This window comes from Cebus imitator, unplaced genomic scaffold (assembly GCF_001604975.1).
Source record: "Cebus imitator isolate Cc_AM_T3 unplaced genomic scaffold, Cebus_imitator-1.0 Scaffold64, whole genome shotgun sequence".
NCBI lineage: Eukaryota > Metazoa > Chordata > Mammalia > Primates > Cebidae > Cebus > Cebus imitator.
In genome coordinates this window covers 5,631,538-5,654,482 of record NW_016107379.1, presented here as the reverse complement: position 1 = coordinate 5,654,482, position 22,945 = coordinate 5,631,538, and the positions used below count along the sequence as shown (strand labels likewise).

Here is a 22,945-nt window from a genome sequence, read left to right as displayed (position 1 = left end):
TGGAAACAAATGAAATTTCTGGTATGTGACCCCTTTGACCCTCAGAATTGGCAATTTAATATGGTTCAAGCTAATATTGACTGGGCACCAACAGGGACCTTAGCTACTGAGCTTGAAAATAGAAAGTGATGGATGTGTTGAACCCTTTTGATTTCTGTGGATTGCTGTTTTGATGACAGGCAGATGGTGTAGTGTCGGAGACTGACCTGGATCCAAATTTGGGCTCTGCTATATACTGGCATGGGTCTCCCTGGCCCCTCTTTCTTTTTCAGAATTGTTCAGAGTGAGATTAAGCTATTAAACTACAAAGTCTTCTAATTCATAAAAGGAACCCTGTAGATTCTCTTTCCCTTTCTTTCCCTCCTTCAGAATGACACCATCTGTGGTATTCCACAATCAGTTTGCTTTAAGGTTTATTATACCTATGAAAGTCAGTTGTCATTTTGTAGCCAAGTACATGGAGAATTAGATGCATTTTTAAAAATCCCAAGAGGTTACCCTTAGACTTAATCTAGAAAGAAAAACAAAGGAACACATTAACAAAATAATTGACAATTAGTGTGAAAATCCTTCAGTCTTCAATGCCAGTTTATGAAGTTACATCTATTAAATATATTAACACATACAACATTTCATTTACAGAGATTAGAATTCATACACTAGTGCCCAAAGACATGGGATGCATACCAGTTAAATACATATCCAACAACATACAATATGCATTTTACCTTGGGGTTGATGTTTTAACATAAAACATAAAATAAATGAAAGCACATAGGGTTTATCACTAAAACCACATAAACACCTAAGCTTGTTCCATCTGTAAACCCCTGAAACAAATAAAAGGGGAACATTGCATGTTTTAATGACTTTAAGAATAAAATCATTTGATGAAGTTCAGCTACTTTATTTGGTACTTTATTTACTGTGTATCTCCTTCCTACTGAATGTATACACTGTGAGAGTGGGACTTGCCTGTCACGTTCCCTCTCAGCTCTCCAGTATCCAGGAAAATGCTGCCATATGATAGATGCTCAAAAAAATAGATGATTTATGAATGAAGTTGAAAGACTGCTGAGCTTATTGTCAGATCTGATTTCTACTCTTAGCACTCCAACTACCTACCGTCTGGCACTGGCCACCATGCCATCCTTCTGAACCTGGGTTTCTTCATCCTTGAAATGATGTAACTTGGAATAAATTCTGCAGATACTGTCATCTCTAAAATTCCATGACATGTCTCTATTGGCCAAGATCTTAGGGGTATTTTGTGTTGGACACTCTCTGAACAAGTGGGAAATGACAGCTGATTCTAGGCTGGAAGCCACTGAACTCTTGAGAAGGCCTGCCAGGTTTGTAGTGATCAACTAGAACATGTGGAAGTCAATTAAAAAATGGCCACATAATCATAGATTTGAAAAAGACCCCAGAGTTCCCTTGGCTAAATCTCTCCCCAACCTCTATGAAGAAATAGCTTCTACAAAAACCGTTGTGACAAGCCCTTTGTTTGAGTATCTCCAGGGATGGAGAAATAACTTCCTAGAAAAATTCTATTTCTGGGTAGAAAGTTCCTTTGGGGATCAAACCAGAGAGAGGGCAACCTTGTAACTGCAACTCTGTAGCCCTAGCTTTCTTCTCTGGGGAGATACAGAAGAAGTCTCCTTTCGCTTCCATGTTGTCCTATAGGTATTTGAAAATACTTCTTCCTCCTTCCTTCAAATCATTAAAATGAACACTATTTGCTAAGAGTAGAGAGGTTAGAAGAGTCCAGGATTATGGTTCAGGAAGATAGCTTCCTAGCTTTAGGTCTGCCTTTAACTCATCATGTGGCCCTGGGCAAGTAACTTCTTCCATGCAGGATGATATGGTATTTTCATCTTAAAATGGGATGATGGAAGGGGTCAGGGCAAGTATGTCTCAGAACTTGGGAAGTTGTAAATGTGGTTGTTAGAGGGTGGCAGGGCATGGATATGACGGCTCTGATCCACATCCTCTCATCACTGGTGCAAAAGGATTCAAGGGTTATTAGGTTAACAGTCTGCTAAATTCTCTGTAGGTCCAGCTGCCAATATGATGCAAAAATGTTAATATCTAGGATAATGACATACACTTAAAAATTCTGCTATAGATATCAAGATACTTCTTGGACTCTGGGCCATAGGAAAATCAGAAATCTTGAGGCAAGAGACTTTTGCATGTGTTTTTAAGGTACAGAATGTGAACAGTTCTGTCCTGCAGAATTAATCCCCAATGTCACATGGAAACAGAATTGAGTAAGGGCTTGGGAAAATACCTCGCAAGAGAATGCTGGCAATGGCCATGCCTTGTGCACAGTGAGTTAGTTAAACTTTTATAATCCAGGGGGATTATTGACTAGCACAGACGCGGAATTTCCTGTGGGGTGATGAGAACTGAATAGTTGTTCTGGTGTGCTCTGTTATTGATTCAACCTGACACATTTCAGGAAGTGAAAAGGTATACTTTTCCCTTTCCTTACTGTACCTTAGTAAAAAAACAAATTAGAAATTTTAGTAACATAAACAATTCTGTTTTGCCAAATAGATTGAAACCATGCTAGCATAAAAATGTTAGTGATTCTGTGCATTTTGATCACGGTTTCTGCATTTGCTGAGGAACACAGATTTTCAAAGCATTCCTGGGTCATCCATAAAGTTCTAATATATTTAAGGGTGTTGATGACCAAACTTGAGTCCGGCAAATAATAACCTCTCTCTATATGTGGCTTAAATAATGGATTCTACCATAGAAAATGGTAACTTTGTTTTTTTACCCCATTGATTTATGGGAAACTATTCTTGAGTAGCTATTTTTTTTTTAAAAACCTCTTAGAGTAAATATAAATCATTTTGTTAGACATAAGCCTTCATCAAATGGCACCCATTTTCATAATGAGGGCCATGTGCCTAAAGTTAGCAAATTAATTAGCTAATACAACTGAAATAAAGGATCTGCAGATAGTGGAGGTGCTGGGAAGTTAGAATGAGTGTGTCTGAGACTAAATAATTTCTCTCTGTGTCTCCAGGGCCAGTAGGTACTCAGTAAATGTTTGTGGAATTGATTTAAATTCAGCCTTTTGAGACATATTTAACTAGGAAGGCATTTTCTCCTTCAATTTACTATTTTCTAAAGCAAGCTTCTTTCTCCCTCCAAAACCCTAAATACATTCTGTTAACCTCTTTTAGGGTAACATTACATGATCTTAAAAGCATTTTCCCACCTCACTTTTGAAAACAGTGCACTAATTTTTGCTATGGAGGTAATGCCTTGGGAACAGAGGTTCTGACATGAGCTCTATTAGGAATGTCTGACTGTGCCTTTCTGAATCATAGAAGATATACTGTACCATACAAAATTAAACAAAATCCACAGTAAAAACTTAAGCTATGACACATTCTTAAAAAAAAACACGCTTATGACAGAAACAAAGTAAATACACAGCAGAGAATTTCCCAAAGCCTCAAATGTCTTAGAATATTAGGAAATTCCTGCCTTGGGATAAACTTCCAGATCCACTAGGTCACCTATGGAACAGTGGGCATGTTTGGACAGGCCACTCTTGTGTGCAAATCTCCTCCTGCATACCCAAGCTGCCTGGTACTCTCATGCACCATGAAGACTGGTCCAGAAAGAACGTTTTATGTTCTTAATGGGTGTTAGTTCTATTCATGGAGCTAGACTAGAATTATTGAGGAAACATTCTTGATCTACCAATAAATACTGTCCCTGGAATTGGTTGAGGGAATACTCTCTTATAAAGCAAGTTTTCAAGTTACTGAGCAATCTTTCTTTTCTGCTTTAAGTCAAGGGTAATTCCTACATCTGAGATGCCCTTTCCCTGAGGTCATCTGGGCCCCACCCACCTTCTTTCAGGCTTCACTTCCACTATGAAGACTCTGGTGAGCCAGGTGGAGGTGACCACACCCCTCTGTGCTCTCACTGAGTCTGTGCTGACTGTTTTGGGAATGTGAAGGGGAGAAAAAGGCCTGGTTTGAAAGTTAGCCTAGCAGATGTTAGAAAATATATTTATAGCCTTAACCTCCAAACTGAGAAATCAGACATTAATTTTTATTTAATTATAACTAAAAAAATATTGAGTACTCCTACTGCATTAGACACTCTGCTCAGGAGCCTCCCAAGTGCCTCTCTGCCTCTATAGTCTACAGGAAAGCAGAGTGAGAGTGATTTTGGTGCCATATTTGCTCTCAGACCCATCCGTGAGGTCTGCTAGCATAGGGAGCATTTATAATAGGGACCAATGTCACCGGTCATATCACACCAAAATGCTCAGATGCCACAGAACACATGAAGTTAACATGTTTCATCCCATGAGCTCATTTTCTCCTGGGAAACAAATAGGCAGATTCCTGCTTTACAGACAGTCAAAAAAGGCTAAGAGAACAGAGCTGTATCTCTTGCCCTTGACATATTAGCATGAGAAAATCTTATAGACCAGAGGATATGCACCCACTGAAGCATAGAAAGGACCTCCTCAATGTCCAGCCTCTCCTTCCAGGAAGGTCTTGGCTAGGCCCATTAGCTAATCCCATATATAAATTTCTTTGAATATTTCAAGGAAAAAATACCCACACAATACTCTGCATATAAAGTTGCAAATCAAACCTCAAAGATCTAGGTTAACTTCTCCAGATTTGGTCATTGACTTCTTTCTTCCCCCTCCCCCAGGGAATAAGTCCACTGTCTTCCAATATCAAACAAGTTGTCTTTATAGTTGATCTAGTTAACTAGATATCTGTCTTCAGTTTTCTTGAGGGACCTAATCAGCTGGCTATCTTCCACAGTCAGGAGAGTGCCAGAAATCTGATGTAACAGGTTCAGATGATTTTTTTTTTTAAAGGCTTGGTGTTATTCTTTAGACTAGGTTGATGAATATTTGATCAGGAAGCATCTAGCAGTGTTCACATAAGTTTTGAGTGAAGTGTGCCTTGTTTTTCATAGTGTCTTCTGGGTTAAGGTTAGCACCCAGAACGTAATAGGTGCTCAAGAAAACTCTGCTGAATACATGCAGCTGTTGTATTTTTTATATACATGTGAAACTCATGCTTGCTTATTTTGAGATTTGTGTACGTAATCAAAAGAAATGTGGCTTTTCTCATATACTATAGATGACATGAAAACCAACTCCTTCCTTGAGAACGTTCATGAGACAAAGCAACTCTCTTTTCTTTTTTTTTAGGCAAGGCATGAAAGTACATGGAAAAACTGATGAACGATTTTGCCTGTGAAGGTTTTATACTGTTTTCTAGAGCTTTCCTTGAACTTGTTTCAAAGCTCCTGAATTATAGCAAATTTATGATCAAATTGAACAATAATTGGACCACTGGTGACCATTGTATAGCAGGAAGGTGTTGAAATATTTCTCTTTCAATCCTGACCTGAGTAGATCATCCATTTATTTAGTGATCAGTGTCTTCATTTAAATTTAGGAACTCACCAGTCCTCCAAGCAACCATGATAGTATATTTGCTGTCTTCAGTCTTTTTCCAATTAGTACTCTCATCAGTAAGGCACATGAACTGTGAAATTTTGGGCCCTAAATTTCACTGCTAAACCATTGTCCCTGTGGAATGCCCCCCTACTCCCACCCGAGAAAACCCCTGGTTATAATTACATTTGAATGAAGAAAATTAGGAACTCAGTGGCAGAGGACTTTCACATAATGATATTTGCTTTCCTCCTATAGTAAGAAGGCTCCAAAGAAGGTTTTATCTTCTTTTGTGTAATCCACCAAAGAGATGTCACTGACGTTTACCATTAGCTTGTCCCCTTCTTGCAGGGAGAACATGGCTCCGAGGTAGATGGGCTGGAACCAGTTGCTGCCTACTTCACACACAGATTTGGCCCCCATGAGGAGCTGGGTCGGCTCAGGGTAGGTGTCTGTCACTTTGGTGATGACCACAGTGATGGAGTCCGGCTTGTTCAGTTGGCCTGCTTGTCTGATTTCACTGCACTGAGAGGTCATCCCACGGAATGTGACCTGGGAATAAACGAAGTAGTCTCCTGACTCTGGGATCAGCAGGAATCTATTGGTGTAGCTCATTCGGTTCTTGGTGAAGGCCAGGCCGAGTTCGTGTTCCCAGTGCAGAGCTGGGAGCTGGTTTTTAAAGTGCTGTGTGGGAGTTTGTTTCACAACTGGAAAGACAAGAGAGAGGTTTAATTTGCTCATTTGGAAACTGTGGACTTTACTAAAAAAGGGTCTCATATTATTGTCAAAGACGACAGTGATCGAATATAACTAACAGCTAAAACTGCTTTAGGGAGGAACGGATGAAGAATATGTGAGCGGCCATACACATTTGTTCAAAGAGAGTAGTATCTTGGACTGGTGACCTGGGGCACATTACTTTGCCTTTCCGAGACTGAGTGGAAAAACTGACCTGAAAAACTTTAATTTTACCTTAGACCTATGATCTTGGGAAACAGTGAAGGTTAAGAAATCTTTCTATTCTTCTGTGTTTAGAAAAATGGCTTGCTGCAAGAATTCTTTCCCAAATGACTCAGATAAAACCCATGCCTCTCTTGTTCATCTATGACAAGGCCAGGCATGAGACCCTTCAAATTCCCATTCTTTGCCCTATAAGTGATTGACTGAACTGTTTTATCCCTATTCATCTATTTCTATCACTTACCTCATGCCTATAAGACAAGAACAAAACACTTGTCTTACAGGCATGAGGTAAGTGATAGAAACTTGACATCTCCCTGGTCTGAATCCTCACTCAGAGCTCACCACAAATAATTTCCTCTTAGTCAAATGATAATACCAATGTCTTGGGCCACATGGATATCCCCCTGCAGACTGCAAATTTTCTTATAGGTCAGGAGGGTATGCTTCCTTTTTAACATTCTAAGTTTTCAATGGGTTCTAAAACATCCTTTTGCACTGTCTTGTTCTTTCCTCTGGAGTCTCAGAGGTATAGGAACTCTGGGTGTGAGATGACCAGGATTTCTACACTAGACTTGTAAAGTTGGCCAACTGGTGATAGGGTGGGATTTCTCTTGATTTCCATATATCAACAAAAATTCTTTGGAAACACTTCCCTGAAGGTAAATGTTTAGTTACATCATCTTGAATAGGGCACAGATGAACTGCGTAAGTTGGCAACTCTGGGGACTTTTTGTCTGTGACCAGATCCAGAATTACTTGCAGCTCCGAGTCGAAGAGAAGCCATTTCTGAACGACTGGGTGTATGAATGAAAGAGAGAGACAGGAAAGAAAGACTCTTTCTTCTGAGTCTCCCTGTCCTTGGTGGTGCTTGCAGATTCTATCTGAAAGAAAATGCCCAAGAGACATGGGCCTTTGGACTCTCCATAGGGAAGAAGACATTCAAAAAGCCTTCCACTGAAATACCTGCATTCACATGCTTATTGCAGCACTATTCACAATAGCAAAAGTATGGAATCAACGTTTAAGTGTGCATCAACAGATGAATGGATAAAGATAACATTTGTGTGTGTGTGTGTGTATGTATATATATATGTATATATACATACACACACACACACACAAGTGTATATATACACACAAACACACACACACAGGAATATTGAGAGGAGGAGGAGGAGTCTGTTACCAAGGAATGTAGTTTCCAGTTTAAGCCACTAGAGCGAATTTTGATAAAGTGCTGAAAGAAATCTTAGGATTCTGGCTCATGGTCTCCCATAAAACACAGCAGGGAGGCTTACCTGTCAGGTGTGCCCTTGGCTTATCTCCATCCGCTCTAAAAGGTGCATCTGTAACAAAAGGAGAAATGTGCTTTGTATGAGACAAAGGGTGACTGAAATGAAGATGGCCCTCTGTGAGTTGCATGGTGCCTATGATAGGAGAGAAACTGTGGTCTCCTCTAGCTTGGTCCTGTGCTACTCCTTGCAGGATTTTGGATTGGGTTGTGACACCTGCAACAAGCACCATCAAGGACAGGGAAACTCAGAAGAAAGAGTCTTGAACACAAATGAATCTTGGCTCCATGACTTTGGGCAAGTTTATCTAGCCTGTCTGAGACTCTGTTTTCCCGTCTAAGATGGGCACCGTATAGATGGAGGTGCTTAGCAGTAATTTGGCACACGGTCAATGCTCAGTAAAGCACAACTCACTGCTCCTTCCCTCCAACTTCTTTCATGGGAGTGCATTGGCTTTTTGGCTTCTTCCATAATCCCTTTAACTATATTCACTGAATGGTTGGCCCAAAAGAAATGGGATGGGAAGTGGATGGGAACTATTCTTTAGTTATATGACCTTGGTGGATGGATCCTTTTTCCTCTCTGGGCCTCTGTTTGTCCAGAGAAGACCTTAGAATATCTTTTTAGTTCTCAGAAATTATTATGTTGGATTAGGCATGGTCTAATTTCAGGTATAAACATGCTGGTAATAATGATAAAAAGCAAAAATCAATCACATACTTTTGATGTGCTAGACATTATTCTAACCCCGTTTTAGAAATTAACATTTAATTCATATTAACCCTGTTGAGTAGAAACCAGTATAACCATTTTTATAGGTAAGTAAATGCAGGCAGAAACAGGTGAGATTATTTGCCCAAAAAAGTCACACTGCTAGTAGATTCCAGAGCTGGGGTTTGAGTTCAGGCCATCAGTCCCACAGGCCATGCACTTGGCCACGGTGCCATTTTGCCTTCTTAGTTCCTGCAGAGGAGCCTCACTTCTCTTCTGTGTTTGCATCCCTCAGCTTAGCAACTTGGTACTGAAAGACTCATCTCGGAACTTCCTACACACAGAACTACTAGAAATGTTCTTGTTCCCCACAAAGAAAGGTATTGAAGATGAGCATACTTACAAACTTGCTGGTGTGAAGGTGCAAACTCCTGTTCTTTTAGAGTCTGTTGGGAAAGAAAGAATAGTTTAAACCAAATATGGTCCTTCTGATCCCAAAACTCTCACAGCTGCCCATAGCACAGGGATGGTTACAGTTCTTCTGCTGCCCAGCCTAGGTACTCTGTGATGAGGGAAATGAGAATGAAAATTTTTTTGTGGATGAGAATCTTGCATCTCAGCTCTCCACTTTCCTCACCTGACACTTCCAATGACCTTCCCTTCTCCTAGGCTTGTCTCTGAAGCTTGACTTTAAGGTTCTTTTTCTAGAGCTTTTCCTGTTCTATTCTAGGGGAACTCAGCAGCTTGTCTATGCTTTTGTTATTTGAACAAATAATGGCACTTGCTTTATTTTCTTTCTCTACCACAATTTAAAAATTGGGACTCTTCTTAAAAAATGATACAGAAAAGGAAATAATGGCCATATTCTCCTTCGCATCAGACTCAACAATTCTTCCTTGTTTCTGTGTAATACATAAAGACTATAAAAATAATTGCAACCCTAGCTTATGAGCTGTTTCAGATACTACATGATAGTGGAAGAGTAACTGCCTTGGAGGCAGATCTGAATTTAAGTCCTGCTTCTACCATTTATTAACAATATGACCTTGAGCAAGACTTTTTCTCTCTGAGCTTTACTGTCCTTATTTCTAAGGTGGGAACAATAACATACCTAGCCCTAAATTACTCATAGGATTGAGGTGAAGAGCAAATCAGAAAATTCATGAGTCACTGTAAATGCATGAAAATGCATGGAAAATGAAATGAAGGAACCACCACTCACATACCTGATCATGAAGCTTAGTGGCAAAAGTATGCTCTTAGCTTAGAAATAATATCATGCATTAGACTATTATACATGGTTGGTAGAAATATAAATTAGTACAACCACTATAGAAAATAGTATGGATATTTCTCAAAAAAAAAAACCAACTAAAAATAGAACTGCCATACAATCTGGCAATCTCATTACTGGGTGTGCATTCAAAAGAAAAGAAATGAGTATATATATCAAAGGGATAGTCATGCTCACATGCTTATTGCAGGACTATTCACAATAGTAGAGATATGCAATCAGCCTGATCCACATTTCTGTCAAGATATGGATGGAAGAATAAAGAAAATGTGGTGTGTGTGTGTGTGTGTGTGTGTGTGTGTGTGTGTATATATATATCCAAAAAATGTTTACCATTGTGTGTGTGTATCTCTCTATATAAAAAGTCATTGTTTATACACACACAGACACACACACGTACACACACACAATGGATAAACATTTTTTGGCCATAAAAAATGAAATCACATTATTTGCAGCAACATGGATGAACTGGAGGTCATTATGTTAAGTGAAATAAACCAGACACAGAAAGACACACTTTGCATGTTCTCATTGGTATGTGGGAACTAAAAGAGTTGATCTCATGGAGGTAGACAGTAGAATAACAGACACTAGGGGCTGGGAAGGGTATGCGAATGGGAGGAGAGGGGGATGAAGTGAGGTTAGACAATAGGTACAAATGTACAGTTAGAAAGTTTAAGTTCTAATGTTTGATAGCAGAGTATGGTGACTATAGTTAGTAACTATATATTGTGTTGTACATTTCAAAGTAGCTAGAAGAGAAAACTTGAAGTGTTGCCAACACATAGAAATGATAGATACTCAAAGCGATGGAGACCCCAAATATCCTGACTTGGCCATTACACATTTTATGTATGTAACAAAATATAACATGTTCCCCACACATATGTAAAATATTATGTATCAATAAAAATAAAGATAAAACAAAATTCATAATATGTTTCTTCAAAAAGTCTTTTCTAATATGATTTTGACTCAACCCAATCTTCTGATTTGGTTCTTATTGCCACACAGTCTTCACTAATAGAGTGAGTCTCTTATTATATGAACACTTGATCTATTTTACTTCTCAAAATGTGTGTGTTGTGAGTGTATAGTCAGGTTCTATGGTTTCCATATCTGCAAATTCAACCAACTGTGGATCAAAAATATTTAAAAAATTACAATACAACAATTACAAAATGTAAATAAAAAACAGCACAGGATAGCATCCATTTACATAGCATTTACACTGTTTTAGGTATCATAAGTAATCTAGAGATTATTTCAAGTATATAGGAAGATGTGACTAGGTTATGCGCAAATACTATGCCATTTTATATCAGGAACTTGAGCATCTGCAGATTTTGGTATCCATAGGGTTCTTGAAATCAATCCCTGTGGATATCAAGGGAGGTCTGTCTCATGAATGAGGAATTGTATGTCTGTGTGAGTGTGCGAGAATACAGCTCCATCAGAGGGGGAGAATAAATTGACATGTTTTAGCATCTGTGCACGTGTCTGTGATGTGGTGCTATATATATGTATGTCTTGCCATCTGTCTGTGTAGTCATGTAGATGTAATCATGTCATTGCTGAGTCTAGGTCTGTGAGCAGGTCCGTGATATCAGTGATCTTAATAGAGCCTGGACCTTCAGCCTTTATCCACTCCCAGGCCATGCTACCTAAGCCTCTACTAGAAGCCCCTTGAGGGCAGAAATCTTGTCTTTAAATGAATAACTGTCTTTATAGTCTCTCCATCCCCTTTCCCTCCACTTCTCAATTCTGCTAAAGGCACCATTACTGCTTTCTCTTGACTACCAGAACTGAAATTTTCTTTTTTCTTCTTCCACAAAACCAAGGGCTGACCTTTCTATTTTACAAAATTTCCCATGGTGTTTCCATTCCAGGCCTTGGCATGCTGCTCTCCTGAATTTTTCTACCAGCCACTGGCAGGGTCTTTATGCTTCTGTTTTCTCCCTTTCCTTGATCTATTTCCTGGCCTGCCTTCAGAGGGCTTTTCCTGAAGCATCACTTTATCTTGATACTATTCTGCTCATAAACTTTCAATGGCTCCCCATGGCTCTTAAGACCCCAGTCCAACCTCATTTTGTCTTGGCATTCGAAGTCCTTGCTATCCTTTATTTACTTCTCTCTATCCATCCCAGTCTTGCTATCCATTATTTACCTCCTTCTAAGCTATCTGTGTTCCCAGCCAGGAGAGGCAACCACTATGAATTGATTCAAGGTATCCGAAGAAACATAGTAAGTATAGTTACTTTATTGAATGAGTAGGGACACAGGAACCTGACCCAGAATTGGGAGATTCAGAAGAAATTGCCCCAGAACAGAGTCTTACAGGTCCTACAGGTATTATCCAGGTGATAAAAGAGGTAATGACCATTCCAGACAAGGCCAACAGCTTGTACAATAGCAAGGAGGCCCAACAGGACGTGGGGGTAGTTGGAAAACATCAAGGCTTTCTACTGGGAAATGAATGCATTATGTGCATTTAGCACAGGGCCATGAGTACAGCAGCCTTTGAAAACCTAAACCCAATTGCTGTGATCACTTAACCAGAATCAATAACTTGGATGGTCTTGAGGAAGTAGAGAAGCAGCCCAGAAATGAATTTATTCTGTAGCCTGTTGCCTTCCTTGCTATTCACAGAGCAAGGCAGAAAACTGAAGGTGGAGTTCTCAAAGAGAATCAGAGAGATCTTGATTGTATCCTCTGGTATAGGAAAGGTACCTTCCCTGGTTGGCCTTCTATTGCTTTATTTAATTCTCTGCTGAGAAATGTTGAACATCCTGCTGGTCTTTGGCTAAGCTGACACTCAGCTAAGAGTTTAGAGCATTCCTTTTTGACTTAGAGTCCCATTGTCATTAACATGTATCTGAGATGTGGACACATTTCCCTGTTTGCTCTGCTGGGCTTCTATAACTTGGGGACACACTTTATATTTTCATATATGGATGGAAAAGTATGGTTTTTAGTGGTCCAGAATGCCACTAAACATCGGGAGGTGGTGACAGAGCCTGTTGGCAGATGTTGAAGACTAAAACATTCCAAGAGTCCACAAGAAGGACATCAGTTGAAACTCTTTCTCTTTGAACAACATCTAAACCCTCCATTGCTGCTTCTCTTAATAACGACTCTATCACAGGAGGAAAATTATTGTGATAGGAAGCAGTAATGAATGAGGAAGAAATTTGAGAGGATGGAATAATAGCTTATTTGGGAAGAGGTTTATGCACTACAGCTGTCCCAATGCCTGCTCTCAGGATGGTTCCCGAAGACACGGGGCCAATGCAATGTCTTCTGTGTACCAGCCCCGACTCATCTCCATCACTTCTCATTATTCTGGGGGCACCAAGGAGATGTTGGTTCCTAAGAGGTGTTGGTCATAGTGTCAATATTAGCCTTCAATTGAATAGACATGGTGTCCGATAATGAGATTATTCCCCTTTACATGTCTTCTCAAACCACTGGCTGAGATCCAGGATCCAATTTTATTATTCATTTGTGTGCCTATGACTTTTCTCGCTCTGGTAGAATTCAACCTGGTCACAGGTGGGGATCTATATTCCTAGTGCCTCAGACAGTGCCTGGCAGTTTTGCTGGATTATCCAACTGGCAAAACACACAGATTCTCAGGCATCAGGAAGGCAGAGCCAGAAAAACAGTCGGAGAGTGGGTAAGGATGCAGTGATCTCAGCCAGAGTTTTGCAACCCAAAAATCTAGGAAAGACATCTTTTTGTTCCCATTAAAAAATTTTTGTCATTTGGTACTAGGGCCTCTAAAGGTCTTCATCAGGCTCTGTGTGGATCATAGTTGTGGCTCTAGAAATATTTGTTTGAAGTGGCATGGCATAGCCAGGAGCCGGAGTCAGAAAAAGCAAATGTGTATGCCCATGGGCATGCATCTTAGAGGGAGATGGGGTGCTTGCTCCAACCAGGATATGTTAGCCCTAGCAAAAAAGAGCCAATGCTTGCCTTCCCCTACTTTCCATAGTCCTTGTAGGTCAGGGAATTTTTGCTTTCATTTGATTTTTTTTTGATGTTGACTGGTAATCTCTGACTCAAACCGACTATAGTGTGTTACTATAGGCATTTTTGGAATTACTTTATTCAAATTGGGCAGAAGAACATACAAAGGGAAAGAGGAGATTGAAGTTTATTTGAACGCTCCCCAGGTGCCAGATCCTGTATTGTGCTTTTATGTGTTTTTCTCATCTAATACTTCAGCTACTTTTAAAGGAAGGGTCAGCATCACCTTTTCATGGCTTAGAATGGTTTGAAAAGAAGTCAAGCAACTGTCCGAGGTCAAAGAGTGCATGGAGGGCTTGGAATCTGAATCTTTAGACCAAGTACAGACCCTAGCACATTTTAGGAGCTTTCTAAGTATTAGATGAGTGTACAATAAATGAACAAGCCTGAAGCAAGATAGTCTTTGAGATTTCCTGGCATTTCCTCAGAAAAATCCCCTAAGTGTTTTTTAACTAATGACCCACTTAGCCTTTCCTCCCATGCACTATAGCCACTCTCTATCTGTATTCATAAACAGGGAGAGATTTTCATCTCTTGCCGTCATAAATGCTGCAATTGCAAAGGCATGAATGTTTTATGATCCAAAACATCCTCCTACCACTTCCAGGAGAAATATGCAGATGTTTGCTTCTTTGTCTCTTCCTTTTGCTTCGCCCTGTTTATACTGCACAAGGATAACTCCAATCTGGAAATGTTTTATTCTGAGGCCATTTCATTTCATTATCCTTTAAAGCACCTGGGATAGGGATTTACGCGCAACATTCAACACAGTACAAAGCAAAGATGCTGGTGTTTGCAGCTTAGCAAATTTGGAAAACCCAGCCCCATTGTTTCCTGGTGCTCTGATTCTGGCATGTCACTTGACCTCAATGGAACTGTTTCCTCATAAATAAAAGCAGACTATACATATATATGTGTGTGTGTGTGTGTGTGTGTGTGTGTGTGTATGTGTGTGTGTGTGTGTGTGTGTATATTTGAACCGATAGATTCAGAAAGCACACAATAATTCTTTCCTTCCAGGTCTATTGTGATGGCTCAGAAAGGCCACACACATAAAGTTCATTTTCCTTCTTTCTTTGGACTTAATAAATGCTTGTGGGGCTGTATTGTTGGTTCCTCACATCCTCCTTTTGGTCTTAGGACTTCAGTTGTACACAGAAGTCACCCTTGCATCTCTATCACAAGGAGTGGATTTGGATGCTATAGGAACCCTGGGTGGCAACTGCTTTTCCCCAAGGACAGACATTCAATAGGCTTCCTTAGGCTTTTGAACTTCTGCCCTTTCAGAACACAAATGGGTTGAGGGAAATGAACTTATGCCCCACCCATTCACATCCCTAGCTCATTGCTGCCATCAGCTGCAGGGCCTCCTTAAGAAGGTCAGGCTGGGAGATGACCTCTTATAGCCTGTGTGTTGTTGCAGTCTGCAGGGTGTGCTTCATCAGGTGGGGATGCAGGAGCCCTCCAAGCCGGCCTGGCACTTGGCAATATGTTCACTTTACCTGGCGACTGAGTGGATCTTGCAGTTACCAGCTGCACACTGCCTGAGTGACTGGGATTCACAGCCTGGCTTGCTCACTCTTCCTGCCTCTGCACTCCCTCAGTGCATCTTTACTGCCTCTGGTTTCCCTTCCGTTTGCCAACAACCTGATCTTTGGATTGAATATCTTCCAGGTATGCTGGTGCTTCCTGAGGTTACAGAAGGGGCGTCTTCACTGAGGGATAAGTGGTCTGCAATTCACAAAGTATTTTGATCTCAACTATCTGTTTGTTTTCTCTAGACAACACTGAAAGTGATTATCGTGATCGATAATCCTTCTGAAAGAGGAAACAACTTGAATGAGGTAAGAGGGCACATCCCAGGTGAAGCGGGTGGGAGGAATCCTGTCGGCTGAGCATCTACTCTATGGCAGCAGCTTTCTGGACATTTTGCAGAATTCTCACCATAGTGCTATATAGGAAGTGTATTAACCTCCTCATTTTATAGACAGTGAGTCTATGGCCCAGGGAGTTCTAGTACCTTGCCCGCCCCTCCATCCCTCCCTTTATCCAGAAAACATTTAGTGAGTGCCTTCTGAGTGCCAGACAACCCTCAGGGGAGGAAGAGGACTGACATTTATTGAGCACTTACTATAGGGTAGATGCTTTTTCATAGTTAAATCCTCCTTCCCATCCCAGGAGGCAAATACTTTGTAGGACTTATGCCCAGAGGCAGACAACATAGTGATTAGGAGAAATATATAGAGTGGATTTAAATCCCAATGTCACATTCTTTTTTTTTCCCATTTATTTATTTTATTGCATTTTAGGTTTTGGGGTACATGTGAAGAACATGCAAGATTGTTGCATAGGTACACATGTGGCAGTGTGATTTGCTGCCTTCCTCCCCATCACCTACATCTGGCATCTCTCCCCTTGCTATCTCTCCCCAACTCCCCACACCCCACCGTCCCTCCCCTATTTCCCCCCAACTGACCCCAGTGTGTAGTGCTCCCCTCCCTGTGTCCATGTGTTCTCATTGTTCAACACCCGCCTGTGAGTGAGAACATGTGGTGTTTGATCTTCTGCTCTTCTGTCAGTTTGCTGAGAATGATGTCACATTCTTTAACTGTGTGACTGGGCACATTGTTTAGCTTTTCTAAACCTCAGTTTCACCATCTGTAAAATGTGGATGATAACAGTTTCCTCATTGTGTGATTTCCATTGTTAAGATGGTGCATGTAGTAATGATAGAAAGCATGTATTGCACGTATTTACCTACCAGATACCATGCTAGATGCTTTGTAAGCATGATATCATTCACTTGTCTCAAAATCTTTAATATGAAAAAAAAATTAGCATGGTTTCACTATATAGTAAGTTATTAAGAGGCCACAACTGCGATGTGGTGGAGCCATGGCTTTCTCTCAAGTCTGTGTGACTCGGAAGCCCAAGCCATTACTACAGGATCCTATTGGTCGGATTGGAGACCAGGAGGCCTCAGGAGGGAAGAATGGTACAGGGAACAAAAGCCAGGAGCATTGTAGAGATTTTCAGGAAGGCATGGAAGTGAGATTGGAGGGAACCAAGGAGAATGTGGGGAAAGCGTGCAGACAATTCTAGAAGGAAGACTGAAAAGGGAAGGACAGGTTGGGCGGTGGTTAAACCCTAGGGAGGAATGCCTACTACGGCATCCCTGAGGATTCACTGTGTGGTACTGCCACTGCTGGGCTTGGGCTGAGCCACCTTGGTGCATTCTGCTTTGCCTGAAGCACAGACTCTGAGTGCCAGAGCTGTACCCAGGGAGGATGGAGGGCTGGTCTCAGGGCACCTGGGCCAGAGTGGGCCCAATCTGAGGGCAGTGGAAGCCACTGCAGGGCCCTAAGAATGCCCAGCCTATAGGGCTGTCAAGCATAGCCAGGTAAAGAATGGATTGAGGAATATAGTGGGGGTTGGGAAGCAAGAGTTGGGTGGGGAAGGAGACACAGAGACAGCTCATAAACATCAACCAAGAAGGCCTCTAGCATCAACACCTGCATTCTGGCCACGCAATGGCAAATTCCAGGGCAGGTGAAGAAGTTGTCCTCTATGATGTAATTTCCCTGAGCCGGGAAATTCCCTGGTCGTAATAATAATACTTGTTAACATTTACTAATCCCTACTCCCTGACAGACACTTCACATACTTTATTTCTAATTATCCCCATTTTATACATAAAGAAGCTGAGACCCCAAAGGGTCAGATAACATGGTTAAGAAGTGTCTAGGCCAGAATACAAACTGGGTTTTAACTTTTGACCCACAACTCTTTCAAGATACATCTGCCTAATATTCTGCAGAAATCTAAAAGTCCTAACAGGTTTTATTATTTCTATACTTTTTTGTATAGGTAGTGTACACGTTTTGTATGAAAGAGGCTAGGTTTGTAAATGACTCCCTCCTTCCTTTGTAGACAAGCCACCCAGTTTTCTACCTGGATGCTAGCAGAATTACCAATGTCTTTTGTGCTCTTCCTGAAATATACTATGCATTTACAAACATGTTCATATAAGTAAATATTTTCATAAAATGAAGGTACTGTATTATATATGCTGTTATGCACTTTGCCATTTTTTTTCTTCAGTTAACTTTTGTGCAGTGGGTTATATTTGCTTGGTTGCATAAGGGGGTGAGATTTCTATCTTTACCGTCTCTTGGTAGATTACCTGTGATGTGCATCATATTCTGGTTTAATGCTTGTTCAGCAATAAAACTGTTTTATTTCTCTACTACCTTTGTGGAGAGGATTTCTAGGTTGGGAGAAGAGTTTGTTTTTAATTACATTTCTGTAACATGAGCATGATGTACTAGCTCTCTGATTCTTTCTTTTCTATTTGGAAAAACACAGGTAGCCTTACTCTGCTGGGCCAGGAGTCCTAGGTGGGTGACTCTATGGGTAACATAGATCTGCCATGCCAAGCTCCTCCCTGGGAGCTTGGCAGAGGGGTGAGACTCAGTATCTGGTATAGTTGTAATAGTTTCCTCGATGGCATTACCAATCTCCTTCTTCCTTTGATCCATGGTGTGGCCGCCTGGCACCTAGCACAGCACAAGCATGGCTGCCTGAATGCACAGAGAAGGAGGTCAGAGGATCCAGTTTTGAGTCATGGCTCTGTCACTGACTAGAGGTATGGGCTTGAGCCAATCTGTTCAGCCCCCTGAGCCCCATCTGTCCCTATCTGCAAAACTTCAGCCTCATCTGTCCTTCGGCCCCCTGTCCCTATCTGCAAAACCAGGCACTTTAGGCCGGCTAGTCTTCAAAGACCTTGTTATTACCAGTGACGTGTGATCATCTGACTGGTTTTTATTTATTTTATTTTTGACATGGAGTTTTGCTCTTGTTGCCCAGGCTGGAGTACAATGGGTGGGATCTCAGCTCACTACAACCTCCACCTCTTGGGTTCAAGCGATTATCCTTCCTCAGTCTCCTGTGTAGCTGGAATTACAGGCATGCGCCACCCCACCTGGCTAATTTCATACTTTTAGTAGAGACGGGCTTCTCCATGTTGGTCAGGCTGTTCTTAAACTCCTGACCTCAGGTGATCCACCCGCCTTGGCCTCCCCAAGTGCTGGGATTACAGGCCAGAGCCACCGCACCTGGCCCATCTGACTGGTTTTTATCTATAATGAGGTCCTCAGCCATAGCTTCTAGCCCAAGTGCCTTCATTCCCTTCTCCAGAAAGATTTTCCTGAACCACCCCATCCCTATGGCTGGGCCAGGAGAACATCTGGAATTCCATAGCGCCTCTATGTTTGAATAGCCTATTTCCTGAGGCCAACATCAAATTTTCTCAGTAGTTGCCTTGTGCCTGGGGTAGAGTGATGATCACATCACAGCCACCATGTTCCTGTGGCTCTCTCCACATTTCCAGCATATGCAGTGCTCCTGCATACGCCTTATTGGTGCTGTCAGAATATTGATATTAATACCTCCTTTGGAAAAAAGGAAAAAGGCTCAAAGAAATGAAGCCACATGCCTATTTTCATAGCTGGAAGTAAGCCATATTTCACTGTATGTCTACCCAAGCTCTCCTGGGTGCCTTGGTTTTCCCTCCTTGAATCCAGTCTTTTCCCATCTCCTCTGAGCCAGTTCTTCATCAGTCCCTCTGGATGCCCTCTCAGCCTTTCCTGGCCCTGCTCTGTGTCCTGTGAGGCTGACTCCAGGCTCAGCGGCCCCTGGCCCTTTGAGCCTTGGCTTCCTGCTGAGCCTGGTCCATGGGATTGGATTGGAGGCAGGGTGGGGCATGGGGGAGCAGTCAGCATTCCTTTCTTCCTTCTGCACTCTCCCTACTGTTTTGGCAGCAACAGCCTTTCTCCCCAGAGCCCTTAGGTCTTCCAGGCAGGCCCTCTCCTAGGCTTTAGTTATCTCTGGGTTTCTCTAACACTTCCCCTCCATGTGCCCTTCATGCCAAGGCATGGTCACTGGTTTCCCATTGTTGCTGGTCCTGGGTGCTCCAGCCCTTTCAGTTCCCTTCAATCTGTCTGCATCTCAGCAAATAGGGCCTTTTTAAAACCCTTTCAAAATCTTCTTTAAATATTCTTTTATAAACGCACTTCCTTGAGTAAGCCAGCTGTTTCTTTTCAGGACCCTGATTGCTGCATGAGCCCAGCTTCACTCCCATTTCCCTCTTTTTTAATTCTGACATACTAGTAAGTTACAGAGCCTGGGCAAACCACAACTGCAATCATCCTCACACATCTGCTCTCCAGGAAGATGGGTTTAATAACAGAATGGATGGTGTCAGCCTTACTCATTTCTTGAGCATCTGCAATTGGACAGACACAATGACAGATTTGGGGGCACGGAAGTGAGTGAAAAAGATTCCATGCCTTCCTTCAGTGAGCTTCCTGTCTAGTGACAGCTCAGGTCTCCATCTCTGTCTCCCCTCCTGGCTGGGGAAGTCATGGATCCTCCCTGGACTGTGAAGTTCTGCTGGATGGTCTTCTAGGTAGACAAAGGCATTCCCTGGCTTCTGCTGACCAACGGCTCTCAGACATTGTCTTGGTGGTGGGAACCTGTCATGCCTCTGGGCTACCTTTAGACCCCAGTGCAGGTTTCTGGTGGCCACTCAGTGTCTCATTCAAGAACGGAGTCCCAGAGCACAAACTGGGAGCTGGTGCTTGACTTCTAGCAGGAACCAGCCCCTTGGTGGTCAAGGGTCAAAGCCTGACTTCCCATGGCCTGCGGTTCTCTTTGAACATAAACAGCATTTCAGGGTTGTCTGCATTTTATGAGCAATGGCATCTGGTCATGGATACTGCTGCCTGAATCACAGTCTGTTTGTTGACCCTGATGGGGCAGTGAGAATTACAGATTTGCCCTTCCTTACTCATGGTGTCTATGCTTTGAAGCTGGCCAGGATGACTTAGAGACCAGATTTCTAGTTAAACCAATTGAAAACCCAATTTTTTCCCTTTGCAATTTAACACTTTGAACTGAAATTAAATCAGCCATCATAGATTATGAAGGGGCATTTTTAAAAAGGATATTACTTGAAGAACACATTCTTTAGGTTTTGAGGTATGTCTTTGATATTCCTGGCCAAGAATTATGTTTTCTCCTTGACACCTACGCCTTGTCCCTATCACTGTTCTCCCTAGACCTTATACTCTTTTTCTGACTAGGCTTCTCCCAGGCCACAGCAAGATCTTACAGATAGAGAATCAGACAGGAGGTTCTTTCTTAAGCTCTAAAAAGGTAAAAAGTTCTAAACCCAAGAAAAAGAGTGAGTAAAGAAATTGTAGCATCTACAGATAGGAATGTGTACCTATAGCATCATACTGTTGTGACTTCATTAGCATATAAATAAAATCATAAATATTAGGAGACTCAGAATAATCTCATGTCATTAAAAACCCATTATATATACTCCATATAATTCTGTACAGAATTATATATCCCAAACTGTTAACTGTGGTCAGCTATAAGAGTTTGGGTAATGATGACTTTCTTCCTCTCCTTCTCTGTATTTTCTAACTTTTTTTCAATGACCATGTCCTAGTTATGTAGTTTTAAAAGTTTTTTTCTTAAATAAAAAAGAATATTCCCAAATTACCAGTACACTATGATTATAATTATCTAAAAATATGAGGCTTAAGGTTATTCCTATCTTAAAAGAAGGGACAATTCATTCCCTAGAAATATTGAGAATAAAAACCAAATTGAACCTCTCCACCCCTCCCACTCTACATTTCCTCTGCATGTAGAAACAAGGAATGTGATACATCAAGAAACTCTGTCCTCTGTCCAGAGCTGAAATAGTTGCCGCTCCCTGCAGAGAGTCCACTGATCCCCCCCAGGTCAGAGTGGCGTGTGGCTTACCTGAAACTGGACACAGGTCTCTCCTTGGGTCCGGAGCTGGCTGACAAGCAGATAGGTGGTGAGTCCTGCGAGGAAGGGGAGCAACAGGTAGCAGCAAGTGAGTGCCCAGCATGCGCCCCTGCTCCTGGCCTTGGGCCTGCAGCTGTCCTGCTCTGGCAGCATTTCCACGCTGGCTGTTTCCCCACAGCTCAGCCCCAGATTCTCAGCCATGCTCCTGTTTCTCCTGGAGGCACCTCTGACTCCTGGGCAGAGAGACCCCCCCATTAAATAGAGGACCAGCTCTCACAGTGGGTGACTTAATCACTCAGTCTCCTCCTTCCCTTTTCCTCTCCCCTCCCCTCTTCAAGAGCACACTGTGGCCCTACCCTGCTAGAGAATGCACCGCCTACAACAGAAACCAAGTTTGGTTTAAGGAAAAAAAAAAAAAAAAAAAGAAGAAGGAGAAGAAGAACGCTTTCCCAAGCATAGTTATATACAGTATGCTCATGTGCTCCTTCCTTCGTTTACAGAAGGAAGTTAGGAAAGTCCCTGAAGGAGGAGAGAAATAATTCATTAAGTCAGTGGGTGGGGACAAATTAAAATATACCTGTTCCCTGCACTGGAGGCTTAACAGCTGTGCCAGTCTGAGGAGTGTGCTTCTGGAAGTGAAAGTGAGGGATGGGAGGTGTGTGGTTTGCAGGCTGGGAAATGGAAATCACATTTGCAGGAGCCCTTTGCAAAGTACTGCCTAGCCCTCTGTCTTTTTGAACCTCATAGAAACTCATTCTCATTGTACAGATGGGAATGGCAAAGTTCTAAAAGGTGAAGGCAGTTGTCCTAGGTCATCCAAGGATAAAGACAGAGGTGCTAGGAAGATGACTTAATTCTTCTAAATCATGGCTTGGAGTTGTGACCTCTAGCACATGACTGCCTGTGAAAGGAAGGTATATTTCCAGCTGGCATTGACCATTGTTTATTCAGAGTACGAGATCACTAATCAAGGTGACTGTCTGTGAGGTAGAACATTAACTGCTACTTCCTGATTAGTGTAAAGTTAATGGATCATGTGATGTGCTTTGCCTGCAGTGGGGTGTGGGGGCTACAACATGTAATAAAAGATTATATTTATTAAGTGCTTACTTTGTGCCAATCACTGCTCTAAGTTAAATATATCAATAAAATTATTCCATCCTGAGATAACTTTTGTGACAGTGAAGCCATCATTCTCATTTTACACGCAAGGAAATGAAGCACAGAGGGTAAATGGTCATCACACTCCATTGCAGGTGCTGCTGGATCATGCATGTTCATAGACACCTGCACTCTATATACCCAGAGGGGGTAGTGTCCTGCAGTGAGGGGGTTGATGAT

At 41.8% G+C, this 22,945-nt stretch overlaps 1 protein-coding gene across 1 annotated transcript; it reads right to left on the bottom strand.

The window, feature by feature from the left end:
* Nucleotides 1-396: 396 nt before the first annotated feature.
* On the bottom strand, nt 397-21,936 carry TNFSF15 (TNF superfamily member 15). The gene is made up of 4 exons (XM_017530256.2): nt 21,596-21,936; nt 8,834-8,876; nt 7,726-7,773; nt 397-6,171 (listed from the first exon to the last, which is right to left on the bottom strand). The coding sequence occupies exons 1-4, from the start codon at nt 21,857-21,859 to the stop codon at nt 5,717-5,719; spliced, it is 810 nt and encodes a 269-aa protein (XP_017385745.1). The 5' UTR covers nt 21,860-21,936; the 3' UTR covers nt 397-5,716.
* Between the last annotated feature and the right edge of the window lie 1,009 nt (nt 21,937-22,945).

Excerpts from the sequence above, each read along its gene's own strand:
- TNFSF15 (XM_017530256.2), bottom strand. The coding sequence starts at position 21,859 with ATGGGGGGGTCTCTCTGCCCAGGAGTCAGAGGTGCCTCCAGGAGAAAC. Across the intron at positions 8,877-21,595 it reads AGACCTGTGTCCAGTTTCAG|ACTCTAAAAGAACAGGAGTT; the intron begins GTAAGCCACACG and ends CTTTCCCAACAG. Across the intron at positions 6,172-7,725 it reads GCCAAGGGCACACCTGACAG|TTGTGAAACAAACTCCCACA; the intron begins GTAAGCCTCCCT and ends TTGTCTTTCCAG.